This window comes from Ranitomeya imitator, chromosome 5 (genome assembly GCF_032444005.1).
Source record: "Ranitomeya imitator isolate aRanImi1 chromosome 5, aRanImi1.pri, whole genome shotgun sequence".
NCBI classification, from domain to species: Eukaryota; Metazoa; Chordata; class Amphibia; order Anura; family Dendrobatidae; genus Ranitomeya; species Ranitomeya imitator.
The window spans coordinates 315,830,537-315,854,814 of record NC_091286.1 but is presented as its reverse complement, the minus strand read 5'-3'; the positions used below and the strand labels follow the sequence as shown (position 1 = coordinate 315,854,814).

Below are 24,278 nucleotides of genomic sequence, written 5' to 3'. Positions count from 1 at the left end.
ATTTAGACAAATTTGTAAACAATATTTGAGAGAAAAAGGCCTTTTGTGAACATAGAAAAAGTTATAGATCTTTGACATCAGCTCATGAAAAATGGAAACAAACACAAAAGTGTGTTTATAGTGTGTTTTATATTTTTGTTCAGGGTATAAATATAGAAAAAACATCTCCAATTGACCTTTGAAAGACATAATATTGAATAGAAAAATAGAATTAAAAATAAAATAAATAAATACACATAACACAAAAGCCACAGTAAATTGTCCAAACATGACAACCCATTTAAGGACTTGTGCACACTAACTTTTTTTTTATCTGAGTGCTACCCGTAAAAAAATGCATCATACTTGGACCAATATTATTCAATGGAGCCGTACAGGTGAATGATATTTTTCACTGACCGAATCTGAAAAATATGAATGCCATATGAAGCCACAGAAGTCCCACTTTGCTGGATGAAACTGTGAACGGTCTTGTGAACCGGGCCTTTGGTTGACAAATATTTATATTGATAACCCTGACAAATGAAGAAAATTTATATACATACAAACGGCACCGCGCTTGGGTTGCTAAAATGACCTCCCCTGATAGCAGGGGTGCAATAGTCCCAAGTAAACTGATGGACACGTATGTCACACTGAAAACAAAGCACCGGGAGTCGCGCTATTGGTGAGGCGCTGCACCGGTATGTGCCAGAAATGTTACTACGAACCTAAATAACGAAAGTGGATCTCTTACCGTGGGTAATGAAAAAGAGACCCTCCGCTGCTGGTGGATGTAAGTGCGGCTGTGATCCCAGATGTGCAAATGGCAATGACCGGAGGGTGGGCGTGCAGGAGCACATGCGGACGAGAGCGGTATAGAACGCCGCTACCAAGTGCAGAGCCAGGGAACGTCCCGGCCGGAGGCGTCCCTGGTTACACTGGAGAAACAAAGATGGCCGACGCTGACACGCAGCGTGTGACGACACGGGCCTACGGAAGCACCCAAAGACCAAAAAGGTAAACCGACGCATTTCAAAGGGAGAACGCCCTTCTTCATCAGGGTTATAATTACGTTGTACCATATAGTATATGCAGGCAAAACCTTGCTGTAAAAGAAAAGCTTAGCATTCAGTCATATTGATATATAGTTTTTCATAGATTCCCTAACTCCCACATAACCACCATAATCTCATGCTCTATAACATTACTTCATCTATTATTCATGGCCGCTGATAATTTGGAAAGTCCATTAGCTGCTCCTCCTTTTGATCTGTTTTCATAGATTTATCTGATCTGAGGACATTATGCAGTCAGGATGCCAGTGCTAATTTAAAGATGTCTGTGTCCCCCTGCTATCTTTAGTGTCTTCCTGGTTCTGTAGAGGGTTTACTAATAAGTATCCAAAATAGGGAAACCATCTATGGCTTCCCTCATAAAACTCAGCATTCTACATAATATTCATTTGTGTAATTAAATACTGCATGGCATACATGACTTATTGCCATTTGGGAGCCACACAAAAAGGCTACTGACTGTAAAAGAGTCATAAACTGTACAGAAATCTTCACAGATATTGTCATATAGTTCTTGTAAAAACAATTTATTAAAATTTGCAAACATTCTTGAGATATTAAAGAAGCACCCCCATCTAAATATTCACCCTCTTAATATATTGCAGTCATCATATATATAAAACTGTGCACCTACAACTGCTTATTTTGCCCTTCTACCCAGTTATTTCTTCTCGTTTCCATTAGGTCTATGACATCACGTGATTAAAAACTGACTAGCTGCTTCCTTCTAAACTATGTAGAAACAGGAGGTCAATTTTCCCTGTAATGAGTCATAAGTTACTGTAAAAGTCTATGGCAGGGAGAAGAGGGAGCAGCCGGGTCAGGAGGTGAAGAGGGGAATGCAGGAACAAGACACTTCATGTTACTACATAGAGCAGAGAAAAGAGTTAACTAGGTATCAGAAAGGCAAGAGGAGCAATTGTAAGTACTCAGTGCCATATAACAAGACTGCAATATATTAAGAGGATTACAACTTTGATGGGAACGCTTTCTTAACACTTTTATTTTTACAGTTCATTGCCTAAGAGAGACCAACCACCACTGTTAGGCCAAACATGCACAGTGCTTACAAACTCTTTACCAATGAGCTTGTAAGCATTGATTTGAAGCTAACTGGGATTACTGGAGCATACTGGTAGCTCTGAATCCCAGTCAGCCTTACTAGAGTGCTTAGAAGCAAGACAAGTGATCGGTCGACTGCACAACGATCTCTAAGCAAAAAGAAAATTGTTGCCCTTTCAAGAACAGCTGCAAGTTTTAACAAACTGCATATTTTAAAAGTGATTGTATTTACATTTACAAATCAACAATAAGACAGCATGGCGGCTCAGTGGTTAGCACTGCAGCCTTACAGCACTTGTGCTCTGGGTTCAAATCTCACTAAGGACAATATCTGCAAAAAATTTGTATGTTCTCCCTGTAGGAGCCATTTTCCCAACTTAGGGGTCACTGCTCCAAGTGCTCCTATCACCACTGGAATCACTGTTGCCTTCACCTTCCACGTCTTCTCCAGTTCTCCTTTGAGGCTCTGGTATTTCTCCAGCTTCTCATATTCCTTCTTTCTGATGTGGCCATCACTTGGCACTGCCACATCTAATATCATTGCTATGTTCTGATCTTTGTCTACTATCACAATGTCTAATAAAAAACAAAAAAAGGAGTAAAAAAGTCCAACAGAACATAATAGCAACTAAGAAGACTTATCGAAACAAAAATCACATATAAATAAATCAATCAATAGAACACTAATATTGCACATACAGAGAGGAAATGTGTCTTCTTAGTTGCTATTATGTTCTGGGGGACTTTTTTACTCAGTTTTTTTGTTTTTTATATTTCTTGGAGTTGTCCTGTTAACCCAGTGATTTGGGGTGTTGATGTTGGGAGAGTTATACTTCTTCACTCTCGGCCACAATTTAATGTTATGCTTAATTATATTGTTCTGAGCATCACAATGTCTGGTTGGATTAGCCAACACCTGCTTAACAGTCTGGATCTTGAAGTCCCACAGGATTTTAGCCCTTTCATTCTCCACCACTTTTTCTGTGGTCTCCCACCAGGACTTAGGGAGACTTAGCCCATATGCTGTGCAGATGTTCCTGTATACAATCTCCGCTACTTGGTTGTGGCATTCGGTATATGCTGTTCCTGCTTGTATTTTGCATCCTGCCACTATGTGCTGGACTATTTCTGAGGTTTCTTTTCATAGTCTGCACCTTGGGTCTTGTCTTGTCTGATAGATTCCTGCTTCTATGGATCTGGTACTTAGTGTTTGCTCTTGTGCCGCTATAATTAGTGCCTCTGTGCTGTCTCATACATGGACAAGGCAAGAGAAACTGGAAAGGAAATATATATACTGCTCAAAAAAATAAATGGAACACATAAACAAAAGAATATAACTCCAAGTAAATCAATCTTTTGTGAAATCAAACTGTCCACTTAGGAAGCAACACTGTTTGACAATCAATTTCACATGCTGTTGTGCAAATGGAATAGACAACAGATGGAAATTATTGGCAATTATCAAGACACACTCAATAAAGGAGTGGTTCTGCAGGTGGGGACCACAGACCACATCTCATTACCAATGCTTTCTGGCTGATGTTTTGGTCACTTTTGAACATTGGTTGTGCTTTCACACTCGTGGTAGCGTGAGATGGACACTACAACCCACACAAGTGGCTCAGGTAGTACAGTTCATCCAGGATGGCACATCAATGCGACCTGTGGCAAGAAGGTTTGTTATATCTGTCAGCATAGTGTCCAGAGGCTGGAGGCGCTACCAAGAGACAGGCCAGTACTGGACCGCAGGACCGCTACTGGCAGCAGGACCGCTACCTCAGCCTTTGTGCAAGGAGGAACAGGAACTGCTGTTGGCTGATTTGGAAGTGACGAATGAATGACAAGCAGTAAATGCGAATGGCGTTTATATACATTTACTGCTGATTAAAGCAATGAACGCCTGGGTGAGTTATCCCCTATTAATGAAAATCACATGATAGCACTTAAAGATTTTAATAAATATTATGCACTTTGGAATGTATATCTTATAGTAATATGATATGTAATAGCACTGGCACTTTCTAATGGATGTATTAATGGCACATATTGTATGATTATGTCTGAATATTTTCTTGTTAATTTGTATTGATTATAATTCACGTATGACCTATAAACAGTATATGTGTATACACATGGTTAATTCACTGCTTGAGAAAGATTTTTGAAGCCGAAACGTCGCCACGCCATGTGGACCCAATAAAGTCCACCTTGTTTTGAAAATTTTGGAGTACTGCTTTCCATTTTTCTTTTTGATTATTGGCAAGTATGGATTAATTGCTGGGAGGCCTTGCACCCATCTATTATAAGTGCTGTTTTTTTCTATCTATCCATCTATCCATCTATCTATCTATCTATCTCTATCTATCCATATCTATCTAATCTCTATTTATCTATCTATCCCATATCTACGGTATCTATCTATCTATCTATCCCATATCTATCTATCTATCTACCTATCTATCTATCTATCCCATCTATCTATCCCATATCTATCTATCTATCTATATATCTGGAACGCCCCCAGACACAGGGCCACAGGTTACTCGGTACCGGTCCTTTCTGTCTCAGTTCTGGGGTTGTCACGGTGGCTGGACTCGGTCCGTGACCCAGCTAAGGGGCGTCCAATCAAAGGTGATAGGAGTCTGTCAAGGTTTCGTGATGCCACCTGTGGTGTTCGGTCAGGGTGACCGACGCTGCTGTGGGGTCCGCTGGGGTGATGGAATGGCAGCTAGATGGTATACCTTCCCACAGGTGAAGATGGTGTGAGGTGCAGACAATAACGAGGACACAGGGTTGCAGTCTCTTTACCTCTTTACTGAAGACTTCAGGATCCACAATCCAGAGCACAGTTAACAGGGCTGTCTGAGACCGGCCGCTCCGATGGGCACATCCAGAGTTCCCTTTGCAGGTGGAAATCAGTGCCTACCACTAGCGCCTGTGTGTTGTAGTGCTACCCTGCTGAGCATTCGGACTAGTCCTCACAACTGCTGTTCTCGTTCGTTCTTTCTAATTCTCTCTTGCTTGTTCCAGATGTTACTAGTTTTTCGTCCCCCGGGTATGTTATGGCTAGGACGCACCCGTATGACGGGAAGGCTCGGGGCTCTTCCGGGACCCTAGAGACACCCCTCTCCACGCGTTGCCCCCTCCGTCTGCATAGGAAATTTAAGGTAGACAGCCAACCTATAATTAACTGTCCTGCGGAGTTTGAAGTAAGGCATAGAGTCAGTTACTTCCTCGGTGTTCCGGCTACGCACCTCAGTAGGATGTTGCCGTTCTTGGGGCACGAATTCTACTGGTTCTCCTTTGTGCTTGATCTCGTTTCTCACTGTTCCACAATATCCTTCGCTTCGTGTCTCTTTCTTAGGATACCGCCGCAAGGTAGTGCAGGCGTTGTTCCGTAACGTTCTGTTCGCTAGGTACCTGCCAGGTTCCCACGCCTGACAGGCACCCCCCTGAATCTTCTCCCTGCAACACCCCCTGCCACGGGATGTTGCCTGAATCCAACCCAATCAGCTTCTGACTAACTTCTTATCCAACCCCTAGTTTTACCAGTGTGAGGAGTGACCCAATAAATAAAGCCTTTTTCTCCCCCTGGTGGCCGGAGTGTGAAGTGTAATGTGTGCTGGTGATACCTGGTCAGTAGAATTCCTTCAGTGCCATTAGACGTACCGCTGCTAACCCTTAGCGGCAGAGTGTCATACTGCAACGACCAGATCTCTGGGGCGCTGCATATCTCTCTCTCTATCTATCTATCTGTCACGATATGGTATGAAATATCATATAAGTAGCTTCTCTTGCTCAAGGCTGTGGGCTAACACTCAGCCAAGAGCTGCTTTGCCAATGTAGATGGGGGAAGAAGAGTTTATTACCTCTAGCTCGGAGAGCACAAGTATTTACGACCGGCATTTCCTGTGTAAGCTCTTGTCCAGCTATAAGTGAACTAGAAACTTCGAGGATCCATGAAAGATTCTATGTTTAGTTTTTGTAAGATATTAGGCAAACGATTTAAGCTAGAAATAGGAAAAATATATATTCCTTAACGTCACTCGGAGAAGCTGTCAACCGCTGTAAACATGAACTTCTAACTCCATCTGGTAAAGAAGTAGGGATTTCTCTGTAAATATGTATCCCAGATAGGACATATTTGATCTCATTAGAATGCCCACGTTAATCCGAGATCAATGATGGGTTTGTTATGACTATGACATGTTTTGTAGCGAAGTTATAGAAATTAGAGAGAATAGTTTTAAGTTTAGTCAGAATGTAGAGAGAGGAGGGTCTGGATAAACCAGCCTTTCTGTGATGTCACAGCCTTAAGGTTTTAAGTGTCTGGAAGGCTCTGAGGAGTCTCTTTCTTCTTCCTGCTTGCTTGCTTGCTTCTTCTTTTCCTGGAAGAGCTGAGCACGTCCCATGAACTGGGACGTATGGAAAACTGCACTAGCCTGGGTGCCTGCCATGCTTTGAACATGTGAGTGTTACTTTTTCTCATTTAATCCCTGTTTATTTCATAATTACCCTTGTACATATTTGCAATTGTCTCATTTGTAACATCTTTATAAAATATTTTTGATAAAGCACTGCCTAATTTTTTATGGGATATAATATTATATGTTAGTTCATTCTCCATGCTCTAAACGTACCCTGTCTCTTGAAGAGAATTACGCTACTGTGTTGGGTTAGCTTCGGACCCGTTTAATCGAAGCTCGTGGCAGCGATAGTGTGCAGACTGTTGAGTGATGCTGTAGCGACTGCTGCGTTGATAATTGTTCCTGCCTGAGTGGGAGTAGTTATCGCGTCGCTGCAGCGTGCCCAATAGCCAGTACATAGCAGGCAGCCTTTCTGGCGACTAATTACCCAGGATGCAGTACCTAATCTGACCTGAGAGTAAGGGGGCGCCAGAGAGCTGCAAGTGTTAAGTGGAACTGTAAGCGGGATATACATAAATCCCTGCAGTTTGTGGTATATTGAAAGCAGTGGGATACCTAGAATAAGCCACTGCTGGAAACTAAGAGGTCAATAGCCTTGTGTGTGCTTTCTCATCACATTGTTAGCAGTGGAGGGATAACTAAGATAAGCCCCCCTGCACATGTGACAGCCGTCTGTTGGCCTAAAGTCACCCCAACCCGTGACGTAGGGGTGACGGTCACAGTGTGAATCGTGACAAATTGATGGCAGCGGTCAGGGGAATCCTGACAAATTGGTGGCAGCGGTCAGGGGAATCCTGACACTATGTATCTATCCCATATCTATCTATCCAACTATCTATCTATCCATCCCATATCTATCTATCTATCCCATATCTTTGAAAAATTCTCAACATGAGTTGAAATGTCGCTGAGATGAGCTATTAAACTAAGAACTTTTGTCTTGGACTCTGCATGGTGTGCTGTCTCCCTTTTTTGAATACTACATAAGGTTTGGTTTGTGCCTGGGCGCTTGCACCCACATTGTGAATTTTTTGTGCTGTTCTCATTTGTTCTGTTTCTATCTATCTATCTATCTATCTATCTATCTATCTATCTATCTATCTTTGCACATATAACACGTAAACATCTGTCATTTCTATTCTGTATTTTATTCCAGTATGAGTCACACAGACGGCACACGGATGCTGCATGGATTGTACACATGGAATAACGGCTACTGAAAGCACTGATACTGCTTTTTCCATTTCCGAACACATCAAGATGTGTGAAGAGGGCCTTACCATTACTAAAGCATTATTGTCTATCCTTGGCAAACCTATATGCAAACGTTTAGGCCATGCCTCTGGCCTAATAGACAAGTGGAGCTATTAGGTCTGGGGCAATGATAAGGACCCCTGGCATTCTTAGAAACAAACAACCAGTATTTGCATTGCAAGGCACCCATTGGACAAAAGGTTTTCATTTTCAAAAATTGACTAGCACGCAATATAGAGTATAATATTATGCAGTTTACCTGATATGGTAAGTCAGCCATTCTAAGGTAAGTTTCCATTTTCAGGCAGAATGGAGATAAACTAGGTACACCGTTGTTTGGCCTTGAAAACTGGTGTAATATAATAGCATCTTTGGAATCAATTTCTTGCTCTTTCCTGAAAAAATATATACATATAAATTAAACCAAGAAGAAAAATATATGGACCTAAGGCAGCCACAGCATCGATAGACATGTTACTGATATGCAAATAATGTTAAAATGGAAACAAAATGTTCCATGTCGAGTATGAGCACACACACACAAAATACACGCACTTACACACATGCCATGCTATCAATGAGGTTATTTATGATTTTCTGAACAATGTGCTGCCATGCTCAATGCATTTTTGCAAATCATCAATATCTGCTGCTGGCAGCTTCCTTAGCAATTTCCAATAAATCATGTCCTATATGTACTCGATGGGAGACAAGTCCGGAGTCCATTTTTTCATCATTTGCATATCATTAACATCTCTATCATGTACTGACAGCAAATACAAGTAACTTGGATAGGAGGACACACTTTTGCTATTGGCTGTTTCCATAACCTCCACATACTAGTAGCATATGTGTAGCTTGGGTATATCTTTCACAAATGGTTTCCCCTAAAAAGAAGACAATCACCTACCAAAAAATACAAACAATGTAATTTTAGGTAGAAGTACAACAGGCTTATTGATTTCAACATTCAGAGAAGACACAAATCTTTCAAGTGAGCCTGTCACCAGGATTTCCCAGTATAAAATATGGCTACTACCCTTAAGGCCTTTCTTACAGTATTCTAGTAAGCTGCATGTAACTCACCTATAATCTCTGCATTGCACAAAAAAATACCTTTTCATATCCCACCATACAGTGTAGTCCGGTACAATGGGCTTCAGTGTCTTCTCTCCTTGCAATTACTGTCCTCTTGCTTGCTTCATGTCGATGACGCGTCCTACGTCATCCACAGTGTCCCACAATCGCGGTACTGCACCAGTGTACTTTGCTCTGCCCTGCTGAGGTCAGAGAAAAGTACTGTAATGCGAATGGTCAGTAGAGGCCAAAGAGCCCAATGACCCAGAAATAAAGCAGGCGCATGTGCATTACAGTACCTTTCTTTGCCCTCAGCAGAGCAAAGCTTGCCTGTGCAGGAGCGCACGGGGACATTGTGTGGATACATAGTTACATACATAGTTACATACATAGTTATTAAGGTTGAAGGAAGACTATATGTCCATCTAGTTCAACCCATAGCCTAACCTAACATGCCCTAACATGTTGATCCAGACGAAGGCAAAAAAAACCCATGTGCAAAGAGTAAGCTCCACATTGGGGAAAAAAATTCCTTCCCGACTCCACATACGGCAATCAGACTAGTTCCCTGGATCAACGCCCTATCAAGGAATCTAGTGTATATACCCTGTAACATTATACTTTTCCAGAAAGGTATCCAGTCCCATCTTAAATTTAAGTAATGAATCACTCATTACAACATCACACGGCAGAGAGTTCCATAGTCTCACTGCTCTTACAGTAAAGAATCCGTGTCTGTTATTATGCTTAAACCTTTTTTCCTCCAACCGCAGAGGATGCCCCCTTGTCCCTGTTTCAGGTCTATGATTAAAAAGATCATCAGAAAGGTCTTTGTACTGTCCCCTCATATATTTATACATTAAAATGAGATCACCCCTTAGTCTTCGTTTTTCCAAACTAAATAGCCCCAAGTGTAATAACCTATCTTGGTATTGCAGACCCCCCAGTCCTCTAATAACCTTGGTCGCTCTTCTCTGCACCCGCTCCAGTTCAGCTATGTCTTTCTTATACACCGGAGACCAGAACTGTGCAGAGTATTCTAAGTGTGGTCGAACTAGTGACTTGTATAGAGGTAAAATTATATTCTCCTCATGAGCATCTATGCCTCTTTAAATGCATCCCATTATTTTATTTGCCTTTGTAGCAGCTGCCTGACACTGGCCACTGAATTTAAGTTTGTCATCCACCCATACACCCAGGTCTTTTTCATTGACGGTTTTGCCCAGAGTTTTAGAATTAAGCACATAATTATACATCTTATTACTTCTACCCAAGTGCATGACCTTACATTTATCCCCATTAAAGCTCATTTGCCACTTATCAGCCCAAGCTTCTAGTTTACATAAATCATCCTGTAATATAAAATTGTCCTCCTCTGTATTGATTACCCTGCAGAGTTTAGTGTCATCTGCAAATATTGAAATTCTACTCTGAATGCCCCCTACAAGGTCATTAATAAATATGTTAAAAAGAAGAGGGCCCAATACTGACCCCTGTGGTACCCCACTGCTAACCGCTACCCAGTCCGAGTGTGCTCCATTAATAACCACCCTTTGTTTCCTATCCCTGAGCCAGCTCTCAACCCACTTGCACATATTTTCCCCTATCCCCATTATTCTCATTTTATGTATCAACCTTTTGTGTGGCACCGTATCAAAAGCTTTTGAAAAGTCCATATACACTACATCCACTGGGTTCCCTTGGTCCAATCCGGAACTTACCTCTTCATAGAAACTGATCAAATTAGTCTGACATGAACGGTCCCTAGTAAACCCGTGCTGATACTGGGTCATGAGGTTATTCCTCTTCAGATACTCCAGTATAGCGTCCCTTAGAATGCCCTCCAGGATTTTACCCACAGTAGAGGTTAAGCTTACTGGCCTATAGTTTCCGAGTTCAGTTTTTGTTCCCTTTTTGAATATTGGCACCACATTTGCTATACGCCAGTCCTGTGGCACAGACCCTGTTATTATGGAGTCTTTAAAGATTAAAAATAATGGTCTATCAATGACTGTACTTAATTCCTGCAGTACTCGAGGGTGTATCCCATCCGGGCCCGGAGATTTGTCAATTTTAGTGATTTTTAGACGCCGCCGCACTTCCTGCTGGGTTAAGCAGGTGACATTTAATTGGGAATTTTTATCACTAGACATTTTGTCTGCCATGGGATTTAACATAGACATAGGATACATCATCCTCATGAATCAAGCAGGAGGACAGTGATGGCAACGATAGAGGAGGTACTGGATCAAGACCAGTGACGACCATCAGACTGAGCACTGTATGGGGTATTTTTGTGCCATGCAGTGGAGTTTGGAGACTTACATACAGCTTACTTAAATACTGTAAAAAAGGCCTTAAAGGTGGTAGCCGTACTTTATATTGGGAAAACCTGGCGGCAGGTTACCTTTAACCCCTATCTGACCTTGGACGGGATAGTACGTCCAAGGTCAGATCCCCTGCTTTGATGCAGGGCTCCGTGGTGAGCCCGCACCAAAGCCGGGACATGTCAGCTGTTTTGAACACCTGACATGTGCCCGTAATAGGCGCGGGCAGAATCGCGATCTGCCCGCACCTATTAACTAGTTAAATGCCGCTGTCAAACGCAGACAGGGGCATTTAACTACCGCTTCTGGCCGGGCGGCCGGAAATGACGTCATCGCCGACCCCCGTCACATGATCGGGGGTCGGCGATGCGTCTGGATGGTAACCATAGAGGTCCTAGAGACCTCTATGGTTACTGATTGTCGGTGGCTGTGAGCGCCACCCTGTGGTCGGCGCTCACAGCACACCTGCATTTCTGCTACATAGCAGCGATCAGCAGATCGCTGCTATGTAGCAGAGGCGATCGCGTTGTGCCTGCTTCTAGCCTCCCATGGAGGCAATTGAAGCATAGCAAAAGTAAAAAAAAAAAAGTTGAAAAAAATGTAAAAAAAATAAAAAAAATATAAAAGTTTAAATCACCCCCCTTTCGCCCCAATCAAAATAAATCAATAAAAAAAATATCAAATCTACACATATTTGGTATCGCCGCGCTCAGAATCGCCCGATCTATCAATTAAAAAAAAGCATTAACCTGATCGCTAAACAGCGTAGCGGGAAAAAAATTTGAAACACCAGAATTACGTTTTTTTGGTCGCCGCGACATTGCATTAAAATGCAATAACGGGCGATCAAAAGAACGTATCTGCACCAAAATGCTATCATTAAAAATGTCATCTCGGCACGCAAAAAATAAGCCCTCAACCGACCCCAGATCACGAAAAATGGAGACGCTACGAGTATCGGAAAATGGCGCAATTTTTTTTTTTTTTTAGCAAAGTTTGGAATTTTTTTTCACCACTTAGATAAAAAATAACCTAGTGATGTTAGGTGTCTATGAACTCGTACTGACCTGGAGAATCATAATGGCAGGTCAGTTTTAGCATTTAGTGAACCTAGCAAAAAAGCCAAACAAAAAACAAGTGTGGGATTGCACTTTTTTTGCAATTTCACCGCACTTGGAATTTTTTTCCCGTTTTCTAGTACACGACATGCTAAAACCAATGATGTTGTTCAAAAGTACAACTCATCCCGCAAAAAATAAGCCCTCACATGGCCAAATTGATGGAAAAATTAAAAAGTTATGGCTTTGGGAAGGAGGGGAGTGAAAAACGAACACGGAAAAATTAAAAATCCCATGGTCATGAAGGGGTTAAGCAGGGGCGTACATGCAAATCATGGGGCCCCATAGCAGAAGTTTTAATTGTGTCCCCCATTAAAAAAAAATAAATAAATTCAGAGATGGCACAGAAGAGCATATCTTACAACTTTGCAGCCGCTACATAGTAATCTTCTTCCCACTAATTTCCTGGATTACCCTTTCATTGCACCCATAAAGTATGAAGCCAACAAAAGTGCCACACAAACAGTGTATGATTCTCACACAGTGAACTTCTCCACAGTACCCACCACATGCACAGTAGGACACTACTGTACCCCACGGCACAGCATGAGTCCCAACTGAGACTCCCACACAGCCCTCCATGCAGTATAATGGACGTACATACAGTATAATTGCCCAACACCTCACCACACTGAATAATGGCCCCTAGTAGCCCTCCAAGCAGTTTAATGGCCCCAAACACTTCTCCACACAGCATGATGGCCCAAACATAGCCTTCCAAATATTATAATAGCCCTCACATAGTCCTCCATATAATATAATGTACTTCTCATAGTCCTCAATATAGTATAATACCCTCCATAGTCCTTCATATAGTATAATGCAACCTCCATAGTCCTCCATACAGTATAACGCACTCCACATAGTCCTCTATATAGTATAATGCACCCCATAGCCCTCCATACAGTATAATGCACTCCCATAGTCCTCCATATAGTATAATGCACTCCCATAGTCCTCCATATAGCACACTCCCTGACAGAAGTTATGTCGCTTATCCATGTTATGTAAATAAAAGCTTATAACCTGACGTTAAATCCATCCAATGGTTTAACAAATTATTCTTTTGAAAGCTGAAACCCTCCAAAATGTGGTTTAGGTTAAGAAAATAAATTGGCATCAATGCAAAAATATTGATCAGTTAATGGACACAGAATGGTCAGATTTTGGCAAGACAAAAGTTTTGTCGCCTGGTCATATAATGCACCCAATCTTAGTTTACATCCTCACCTGGGCTCAGTAAATGATCGGTTAATTAGTGTGTGTGTATAAAAAGAAACCCAGCACCCCAGACCTTCACTTGAACTGCAACTTTAGCTCTGACAACATGCCAAAAAATCAACCCTGCAATCAAAGCCTGGATTATCAAGAGGCTGAAGACTAGATCCACTGCAGAGGTGGCTAGCACCTTTAATGTGTCTCAGCGTCAAGTACAAAGAATTAAAAAAAATTTGAAGAGACTGGAGATGTGTTTGACAAGCCCAGGTCCGGCAGACCACGCAAGACAACTGCTCAGGAGGAACAGTTGTTGGTTAGAAAATTCAAAGCAAACCCCTCTTCCACTGCAGCAGAGCTCCAACAGGCCTGGTCACCTCAAGTCCCTATGTCAACTAGAACAGTTTGTAGGATTCTGTCTCGAAATGGCCTCCATGGTCGAATCAGTGCCCAGCAGCCAGCACTAAACAAAAGGCAAATAAAAAACTGTGTGGCATTTGCTAAACAGGTGGACACTGGAAAAGTGGCAGAAGGTGGATTTCTCTGATGAATCTTCAGAACAATTACACCACAGCTGCTGCAAATACTGCAGGAGAGCTACTGGAGCCCGTATGGATCCAAAATACACCCAGTTACATTTAGAGGTGGAAAGATCATGGTCTGGGGTTACATTCAGTATGGGGATGTGCGAAACATTTACAAGGTGGAAGGCAATATCTATAGTCTAAAATATCAAGAAGTATTAGCTACTTCTTATATTCCAAATCATAAAAGGGGTCAAATTCTGCAGCAGGATGGTGCTCCATCTCATACATCCATCTCTACAACAAAGTTCCTCCAGGCAAAAAAGATCAAGGTGCTCAAGGACTGGCCAGTCCAATCACCAGACATGAACATCACTGAGCATTTTTGGGGTAGGATGAAAGAGGAAGCTTGGAAGACAAAACCAAAGAATCTAGATGAACTCTGGGACTGCATTCTTTGCTATTCCTGATGACTTCATTAATTGTATGAATCATTGTTGAACCGCATGGTTGCAGTCCTTCAAGCTCATGGAAGTCACGTCATTCACCAATGGTATGCAATATATATTTGTATTTTAAGTTAATTATTTATTTGAATATCACACATTGCTTTCTGTTTGTGACAAAATTTTATCTTGCCAAAATCTGACCATTCTGTGTCCATTAACTGAACAATATTTCTGCATTGATGCCAATTTATTTTCTTAACCTAAACCACATTTCGGAGGGTTTCAGCTTTCAAAAGAATAATTTATACAACCAGTGGATGAATTTAATGTTAGGTTATAAGCTTTTATTTACATAACATGGATAAGCGACATAACTTCTGTCAGGGAGTGTATAATGCACGTCCCATAGTCTACCATATAGTATAGTGCACTCCCCATAGTCCTCTATACTGTATTATGGTCACCACAATGTACTCACTAATTTAAAAATAAAAGCAAGAATCAACCAAATCCTTAAAACCCATTTTAACTTTACCAGACTGTATTTCTTCACAGAGGCATGATGCATTTTCCGCTTTGTATCACAACACTTTAACCAAGAGGCCCAATTCCTTTTTTGGGTTCAAACTTCATGGCATCGTGGACCCATGCTCCTGAGTTCCGCCCTTTTTTAATGAGGCCCTGGTCTTAACTATCTTGCCTCTCTTGTCTCACATTCTGTCTTCAAAAACACAATTAGTTTACACCTAAACCCTTAATTTCAGGGGATTTAACTGGACTTAACTCCTTAAGTGTCCCAGAACAGTATGCCCAATTTTTTTTAGGGACACCTCGATTCGGTCATGCATTCCTCAAAACTGGACTTTCAAACAACACTTCAAAGCTCTACCATAACTCCTCTGTAGTCTAGAACCTGCTTATTTCACTGGACTGACTGGACCCAGTTATAGGATTCCTACAGCTTGAGTTCAGCACAACTAGCTCTTTTCTCGTTCTCCCCAATCTGGCATATCTCCACAGCCACGCATCACCATAGAAAACCCCATGTAGACTGCCCGTACACTCACTCTATTCAGCTTCAGCTCTGGACTGGACAAAATGCTGCCAATCACCCTCCTTCTTTAACTATCCCCATCTTTGGCAGTGTAATGTGCAGTGAACAAAGTGTTCTGACATTAGCCTCACCTGCGTACTGCGCTTGTGGCTAATTCTACCAAAGCTGGCTTGCGATAGCACATCCCAGGCTGTGGAATGTCAATCAAACCTGGACTGCATAACTTGTAGACCCAGACAGACCCACAACAGAGCTGGGGAAGGAGGTTAGTCTTCCACATCTTTGTGGTCTACCCTTCTTCCAGTGCTCTTAGGTATGCAGTTTCTATGCAATCAGAAGAGACCATGTTCACTTCTTTGTTGTGGCCTCCTACTGACCTCAGCACTCATCTTCTTTCCTCCAGATCGGAGGCTCTTTAGTAGCTCTCCTTTAAGTGATATCAGACTGTAGGGCCAGAAAAATGACAACAGAATATGATAACATGAAGTAGGTTCATTATCTGGCTCTTTTTCAGCTGTCACCTGATAATAGAGATATTTTCCAATGGGACTCCATTTAATTTCTACTAGATACTTTGACATCCACGTTGCTGACCTTGGTTAATCTCAAATACTTTCATCTAGGTTTTCCCTTGGGTTGTATATTAGTTATTGAATTTTTAGTGTTTCGACATTGGTTTCCTTCTGACCTTGATTATACTACATAAATGAAGCTATACTCATCTCCTGCCACTATCATCAGTGACAGATAGTTATCTCTGCATGCACACTTAAGGTACCGTCACACTGAGCAACTTTTGAACGATAACGATAGCGATCTGTGACGTTGCAGCGTCCTGGATAGCGATCTCGTTGTGTTTGACATGCAGCAGCGATCAGGATCCTGCTGTGACATCGCTGGTCGGAGCTAGAAGGCCAGAACTTTATTTTGTCGTCAGGTCACCCGCTGTCATCTCTGGATCGGCGTGTGTGACGCCGATCCAGCGATGATTCTCCGGGTAACCAGGGTAAACATCGGGTTACTAAGCGCAGGGCCGCGCTTAGTAACCCAATGTTTACCCTGGTTACCGTTGTAAAAGTAAAAACAAAAAACACTACATACTTACATTCCGGTGTCTGTCACATCCCTCGCCCTCAGCTTCTCGCACTGACTGTGAGCGCCGGCCGTAAAGCACAGCAGTGACGTCACCGCTGTGCTCTGCTTTACGGCCGACGCTCACACAGTCAGTGCGGGAAGCTGAGGGCGAGGGACATGACAGACACCGGAATGTAAGTATGTAGTGTTTTTTTTTTTTTTACATTTACAATGGTAACCAGGGTAAATATCTGGTTACTAAGCGCTTAGTAACCCGATGTTTACCCTGGTTACCCGGGGACTTCGGCATCGTTGGTCGCTGGAGAGCTGTCTGTGTGACAGCTCCCCAGCGACCACACAAGGACTTTCCAACGATCACAGCCAGGTCGTATCGCTGGTCGTGATCGTTGGAAAGTCGATCAGTGTGAAGGTACCTTTATACAGAGACAGCTGTCAGTCACTGATAAGACCGCCCACTGGATATTTTGAAGAAGTGCAGTGTTTGTGGAGGGTATTATACGCAGGAAGCACAGTAAGGGCCAATTCTTTCTTCAGGGGCAGAGCATGGGACATATTTTTCTTTATGGAGCCGAGTAATGCTGCTTTTTTTAAGGTCACCATGTTGGGATTTGCTGCTGAAAGTGGTAATAAGGAAAGTCTGGGGAGATGAGGTCTGGGCATGAAATTTCATCATGGCATCTGTGCTACATGGAGGCAAAAGACATGGGAATTACTCCAATCCAAGGAGATGTCACTTATAAAATACCTGGATGTAAATGTTTCTTGTGATACTGACTACATCTCATCAGTGCTGTGGTTCCTTCTATATGACTGCATGCTTAGGTAGCTTTCATTAAACCAGATAGCATAGGTATGATGATTGCCTACAAGCTTAGATTAATTATTGAATATTGAGATATAATTGTCCCTGATATGGGCTCTTAACATTGTATACTACATATTACAACTCAGTGTCCCCCCTAGTTAGGGCACTCTTGTACTCTATTGTATTGTCCTATACACTTATTGTTTTTAAAAATGTTATTAATAAAGCATTCAATATTTTAATTAACTTTCTGGATCTCTTCATTTGGCAATCTTTATATAAGTCCGAATATTATGATTATTTGATTTGAAGTGCCAGCCATTAGTATATTTGGACACCTATGGGTTTATTTATGCAATACAAATGTATATGGGGCTGACTTGGCATAAGAATTGATCACTGTACTAAGCTTGGCGCTGCATTCAAATACTGATAGAGTTTCTGGCTCTGCATTCATGTACTAACGATGTTTCTTTTGCTGCAGTCATGTACTGACGGTGGTTCTAGTGTTGAATTCATGTACTGACAGTGGTTTTGGTGCTGCATTAATGTACTGATGGTAGTTCTGATGCTGCATTTATGTACTGATGGTGCTTCTGGTGCTGCACTTGTGCTTATGCAGCGCCCCAGAGACCTGGTCGTTGCAGTATGACGCTCTGCCGCTAAGGGGAGTGATGGTACGTCTGATGGCACTGAAGGAGTTCTTCTGACCAGGTATCACCAGCACACATTACACTTCACACTCCGACCACTAGGGGGAGCAAAAGGTTATATTTACTAGGCCACTCCTCACACTGGTAAAACTAGGGGTTGGATAGGAAGTTAGTCAGAAGCTGACTGGGTTGGATTCAGGCAACATCCCGTGGCAGGGGGTGTTGCAGGGAGAAGATTCAGGGGGGTCCCTGTCAGGCGTGGGAACCTGGCAGGTACCTAGCAACTAGAACAGAACGTTACGGAACCGCGCCTGCACACCCCGCGGCGGTATCCTAAGAAAGAGACAGGAAGCGAAGGATATTGTGGACAGTGAGAAACGAGATCAAGCACAAAGGAGAGCCAGTAGGAGTCGTGCCCGGAGAACGGCAACATCCTACTGAGGCGCGTAGCCGGTGGCCGGAACACCGAGGAAGTAACTGACTCTATGCCTTACTTCAAACTCCGCAGGTGTTATGAATAGGTAATTCAGAACCACAATGGACCTTGAGGTTCAGAGCACACAAGTGACCTGACAAAAACCACAAAACATAGGACGAGCTCTGAGACGTGGAAACTCTGCTGACCGCAATCCCTAAACCTATCAAACCACACTAGAGGTAGCCGTGGATTGCGCCTAACGCTCCCTATGCAACTCGGCACAGCCTGAGAAACTAGCTAGTCCTGAAGATAGAAAAATAAGCCTACCTTGCCTCAGAGAAATTCCCCAAAGGAAAAGGCAGCCCCCCACATATAATGACTGTGAGTAAAGATGAAAAATACAAACACAGAGATGAAATAGATTTAGCAAAGTGAGGCCCGACTTACTGAATAGACCGAGGATAGGAAAGATAGCTTTGCGGTCAACACAAAAACCTACAAACAACCACGCAGAGGGGCAAAAAGACCCTCCGCACCGACTAACGGTACGGAGGTGCTCCCTCCGCGTCTCAGAGCTTCCAGCAAGCAAGCAAAAACAAAAAAGCAAGCTGGACAGAAAATATAGCAACAAAAGAAACACAAGCAGAACTTAGCTTATGCTGAGCAGACTGGCCACAGGAACGATCCAGAAGGAAGCAAGACCAATGCTAGAACATTGACTGGAGGCCAGGATAAAAGCACTAGGTGGAGTTAAATAGAGCAGCACCTAACGACTTAACCTCATCACCTGAGGAAGGAAACTCAGAAGCCGCAGTACCACTCGTGACCACAGGAGGGAGCTTGATCACAGAATTCACAACAGTACCCCCCCCCTTGAGGAGGGGTCACCGAACCCTCACCAGAGCCCCCAGGCCGACCAGGATGAGCCATGTGAAAGGCACGAACAAGATCGGCACCATGGACATCAGAGGCAAAGACCCAGGAATTATCTTCCTGACCATAACCCTTCCACTTAACCAGATACTGGAGTTTCCGTCTCGAAACACGAGAATCCAAAATCTTCTCCACTATATACTCCAACTCCCCCTCCACCAAAACCGGGGCAGGAGGATCAACAGATGGAACCACAGGCGCCACGTATCTCCGCAACAATGACCTATGGAATACGTTATGGATGGAAAAAGAATCTGGAAGGGTCAAACGAAAAGACACAGGATTAAGAACCTCAGAAATCCTATACGGACCAATCAAACGAGGCTTAAACTTAGGAGAGGAAACCTTCATAGGAATATAACGAGATGACAACCAAACCATATCCCCAACACGAAGTTGGGGACCCACACAGCGTCTGCGATTAGCGAAACGTTGAGCCTTCTCCTGGGACAAGGTCAAATTGTCCACTACATGAGTCCAAATCCGCTGCAACCTGTCCACCACAGTATCCACACCAGGACAGTCCGAAGACTCAACCTGCCCTGAAGAGAAATGAGGATGGAACCCAGAATTGCAGAAGAGCGGTGAAACCAAGGTAGCCGAGCTGGCCCGATTATTAAGAGCGAACTCAGCCAACGGCAAAAAGGACACCCAATCATCCTGATCAGCAGAAACAAAACATCTCAGATATGTTTCCAAGGTCTGATTGGTTCGTTCAGTCTGGCCATTTGTCTGAGGATGGAAAGCCGAGGAAAAAGACAAATCAATGCCCATCCTAGCACAAAAGGCTTGCCAAAACCTCGAAACAAACTGGGAACCTCTGTCAGAAACGATGTTCTCTGGAATGCCATGTAAACGAACCACATGCTGGAAGAACAATGGCACCAAATCAGAGGAGGAAGGTAATTTAGACAAGGGTACCAAATGGATCATCTTAGAGAAGCGATCACAAACTACCCAAATGACCGATATTTTTTGAGAGACGGGGAGATCCGAAATAAAATCCATAGAGATGTGTCCAAGGCCTCTTCGGGATCGGCAAGGGCAAAAGCAACCCACTGGCACGAGAACAGCAGGGCTTAGCCCGAGCACAAATCTCACAGGACTGCACAAAAGAACGCACATCCCGCGACATAGACGGCCACCAAAAGGATCTAGCCACCAAATCTCTGGTACCAAAGATTCCAGGATGACCAGCCAACACCGAACAATGAACCTCAGAGATAACTTTATTCGTCCACCTATCAGGGACAAACAGTTTCTCTGCTGGGCAACGATCAGGTTTATTAGCCTGAAATTTTTGCAGCACCCGCCGCAAATCAGGGGAGATGGCAGACACAATTACTCCCTCTTTGAGAATACCCGCCGGCTCAGGCAAACCCGGAGAGTCGGGCACAAAACTCCTAGACAGGGCATCCGCCTTCACATTTTTAGAGCCCGGAAGGTACGAAACCACAAAGTCAAAACGGGAGAAAAACAGCGACCAACGAGCCTGTCTAGGATTCAACCGTTTGGCAGACTCGAGATAAGTCAAGATCTTGTGATCAGTCAAGACCACCACGCGATGCTTAGCTCCTTCAAGCCAATGACGCCACTCCTCGAATGCCCACTTCATGGCCAGCAACTCTCGATTGCCAACATCATAATTTCGCTCAGCAGGCGAAAACTTTCTGGAAAAGAAGGCGCATGGCTTCATCACCGAGCAATCAGCACCTCTTTGCGACAAAACAGCCCCCGCTCCAATTTCAGAAGCATCAACCTCAACCTGGAACGGAAGCGAAACATCTGGTTGACACAACACAGGGGCAGAAGAAAAACGATGCTTTAACTCTTGAAAAGCTTCCACAGCAGCAGAAGACCAATTGACCACATCAGCACCCTTCTTGGTCAAATCGGTCAATGGTTTAGCAATACTAGAAAAATTACAGATGAAGCGACGATAAAAATTAGCAAAGCCAAGGAACTTTTGCAGACTCTTCAGAGATGTCGGCTGAGTCCAATCATAAATGGCCTGGACCTTAACAGGGTCCATCTCGATGGTAGAAGGGGAAAAAATGAACCCCAAAAATGAAACCTTCTGAACACCAAAGAGACACTTTGATCCCTTCACAAACAAAGAATTAGCACGCAGGACCTGGAACACCATTCTGACCTGCTTCACATGAGACTCCCAATCATCCGAGAAGACCAAAATATCATCCAAGTATACAATCAGGAATTTATCCAGGTACTCTTGGAAGATGTCATGCATAAAGGACTGAAATACTGATGGAGCATTGGCAAGTCCGAATGGCATAACTAGGTACTCAAAATGGCCCTCGGGCGTATTAAATGCAGTTTTCCATTCATCGCCCCGTTTAATACGCACAAGATTATATGCACCACGAAGATCTATCTTGGTGAACCAACTAGCCCCCTTAATCCGAGCAAACAAATCAGATAGCAACGGCAAGGGGTACTGAAATTTGACCGTGATTTTATTTAGAAGGCGGTAATCAATACAAGGTCTTAGCGAACCATCCTTCTTGGCCACAAAAAAGAACCCTGCTCCCAATGGCGATGACGACGGCCGAATATGACCCTTCTCCAAGGATTCTTTTACGTAACTCCGCATAGCGGCGTGCTCAGGTACAGATAAATTAAACAGTCGACCCTTAGGAAACTTACTACCAGGAATCAACTCGATAGCACAATCACAATCCCTATGTGGAGGTAGGGCATTGGACTTGGGCTCATCGAATACATCCCGGTAATCAGACAAGAACTCTGGGACCTCAGAAGGGGTGGATGATGAGATAGACAGAAATGGAACATCACCATGTACCCCCTGACAACCCCAGCTGGACACAGACATTGATTTCCAATCTAATACTGGGTTATGGACTTGTAGCCATGGCAACCCCAACACGACCACATCATGCAGATTTTGCAACACCAGAAAGCGAATATCCTCCTGGTGCGCAGGAGCCATGCACATGGTCAGCTGGGTCCAATACTGAGGTTTATTCTTGGCCAAAGGCGTAGCATCAATTCCTCTCAATGGAATAAGACACTGCAGGGGCTCCAAGACAAACCCACAGCGCCTAGCAAACTCCAAGTCCATCAAATTCAGGGCAGCGCCTGAATCCACAAATGCCATGACAGAATAGGAAGACAAAGAGCAGATCAAAGTAACGGACAAAAGAAATTTCGACTGTACCGTACCAATGGTGGCAGACTTAGCGAACCGCTTACTGCGCTTAGGACAATCGGAGATAGCATGAGTGGAATCACCACAGTAGAAACACAGCCCATTCTGACGTCTGTGTTCCTGCCTTTCAGCTCTGGTCAAAGTCCTATCGCACTGCATAGGCTCAGGTTTATGCTCAGATAATACCGCCAAATGGTGCACAGATTTACGCTCACGCAAGCGTCGACCGATCTGAATGGCCAAAGACATAGACTTATTCAGACCAGCAGGCATAGGAAATCCCACCATGACATCTTTAAGGGCTTCAGAGAGACCCTTTCTGAAGATTGCTGCCAAAGCACATTCATTCCATTGAGTGAGCACAGACCACTTTCTAAACTTCTGACAATAAATCTCTATCTCTATCTCTATCTCATCCTGACCCTGACACAGATCCAGCAAATTTTTCTCTGCCTGATCCACTGAATTAGGTTCATCGTACAGTAATCCGAGCGCCAGAAAAAACGCATCAATATTACATAATGCAGGATCTCCTGGCGCAAGGGAAAATGCCCAGTCTTGAGGGTCGCCACGTAATAAAGAAATAATGATCTTAACTTGTTGAACTGGGTCACCAGAGGAGCGAGGTTTCAACGCCAGAAACAGTTTGCAATTATTTTTGAAACTCAGAAATTTAGCTCTATCTCCAGAAAACAAATCAGGAATAGGAATTTTAGGTTCTAACATAGGATTCTGAACCACTAAATCTTTAATATTCTGTACACTTATAGTGAGATTATCCATCAAAGAGGACAGACCCTGAATGTCCATGTCCACACCTGTGTCCTGAACGAACCACCCAAATGTCTAGGGGGAAAAAAAGGCAAAACACAGTGCAAAGAAAAAAAAATGGTCTCAGAACTTCTTTTTTCCCTCTATTGAGAAGCATTAGTACTCTGGGCCTCCAGTACTGTTATGAATAGGTAATTCAGAACCACAATGGACCTTAAAGTTCAGAGCACACAAGTGACCTGACAAAAACCACAAAACATAGGACGAGCTCTGAGACGTGGAAACTCTGCTGACCGCAATCCCTAAACCTATCAAACCACACTAGAGGTAGCCGTGGATTGCGCCTAACGCTCCCTATGCAACTCGGCACAGCCTGAGAAACTAGCTAGTCCTGAAGATAGAAAAATAAGCCTACCTTGCCTCAGAGAAATTCCCCAAAGGAAAAGGCAGCCCCCCACATATAATGACTGTGAGTAAAGATGAAAAATACAAACACAGAGATGAAATAGATTTAGCAAAGTGAGGCCCGACTTACTGAATAGACCAAGGATAGGAAAGATAGCTTTGCAGTCAACACAAAAACCTACAAACAACCACGCAGAGGGGCAAAAAGACCCTCCGCACCGACTAACGGTACGGAGGTGCTCCCTCCGCGTCTCAGGGCTTCCAGCAAGCAAGCAAAAACAAAAAAGCAAGCTGGACAGAAAATATAGCAACAAAAGAAACACAAGCAGAACTTAGCTTATGCTGAGCAGACTGGCCACAGGAACGATCCAGAAGGAAGCAAGACCAATACTAGAACATTGACTGGAGGCCAGGATAAAAGCACTAGGTGGAGTTAAATAGAGCAG

At 43.3% G+C, this 24,278-nt stretch overlaps 1 protein-coding gene across 1 annotated transcript in view; it reads right to left on the bottom strand.

The window, feature by feature from the left end:
* The window catches only part of FAXC (failed axon connections homolog, metaxin like GST domain containing), a 67,160-nt gene that overhangs the window by 30,395 nt on the left and 12,487 nt on the right, over positions 1 to 24,278 (bottom strand). Inside the window, exon 2 of the mRNA XM_069726328.1 lies at positions 8,058 to 8,193. Within this exon, the coding sequence (XP_069582429.1) occupies positions 8,058 to 8,193 (136 nt within the window). The remainder of the gene's footprint in view (positions 1 to 8,057; positions 8,194 to 24,278) is intronic.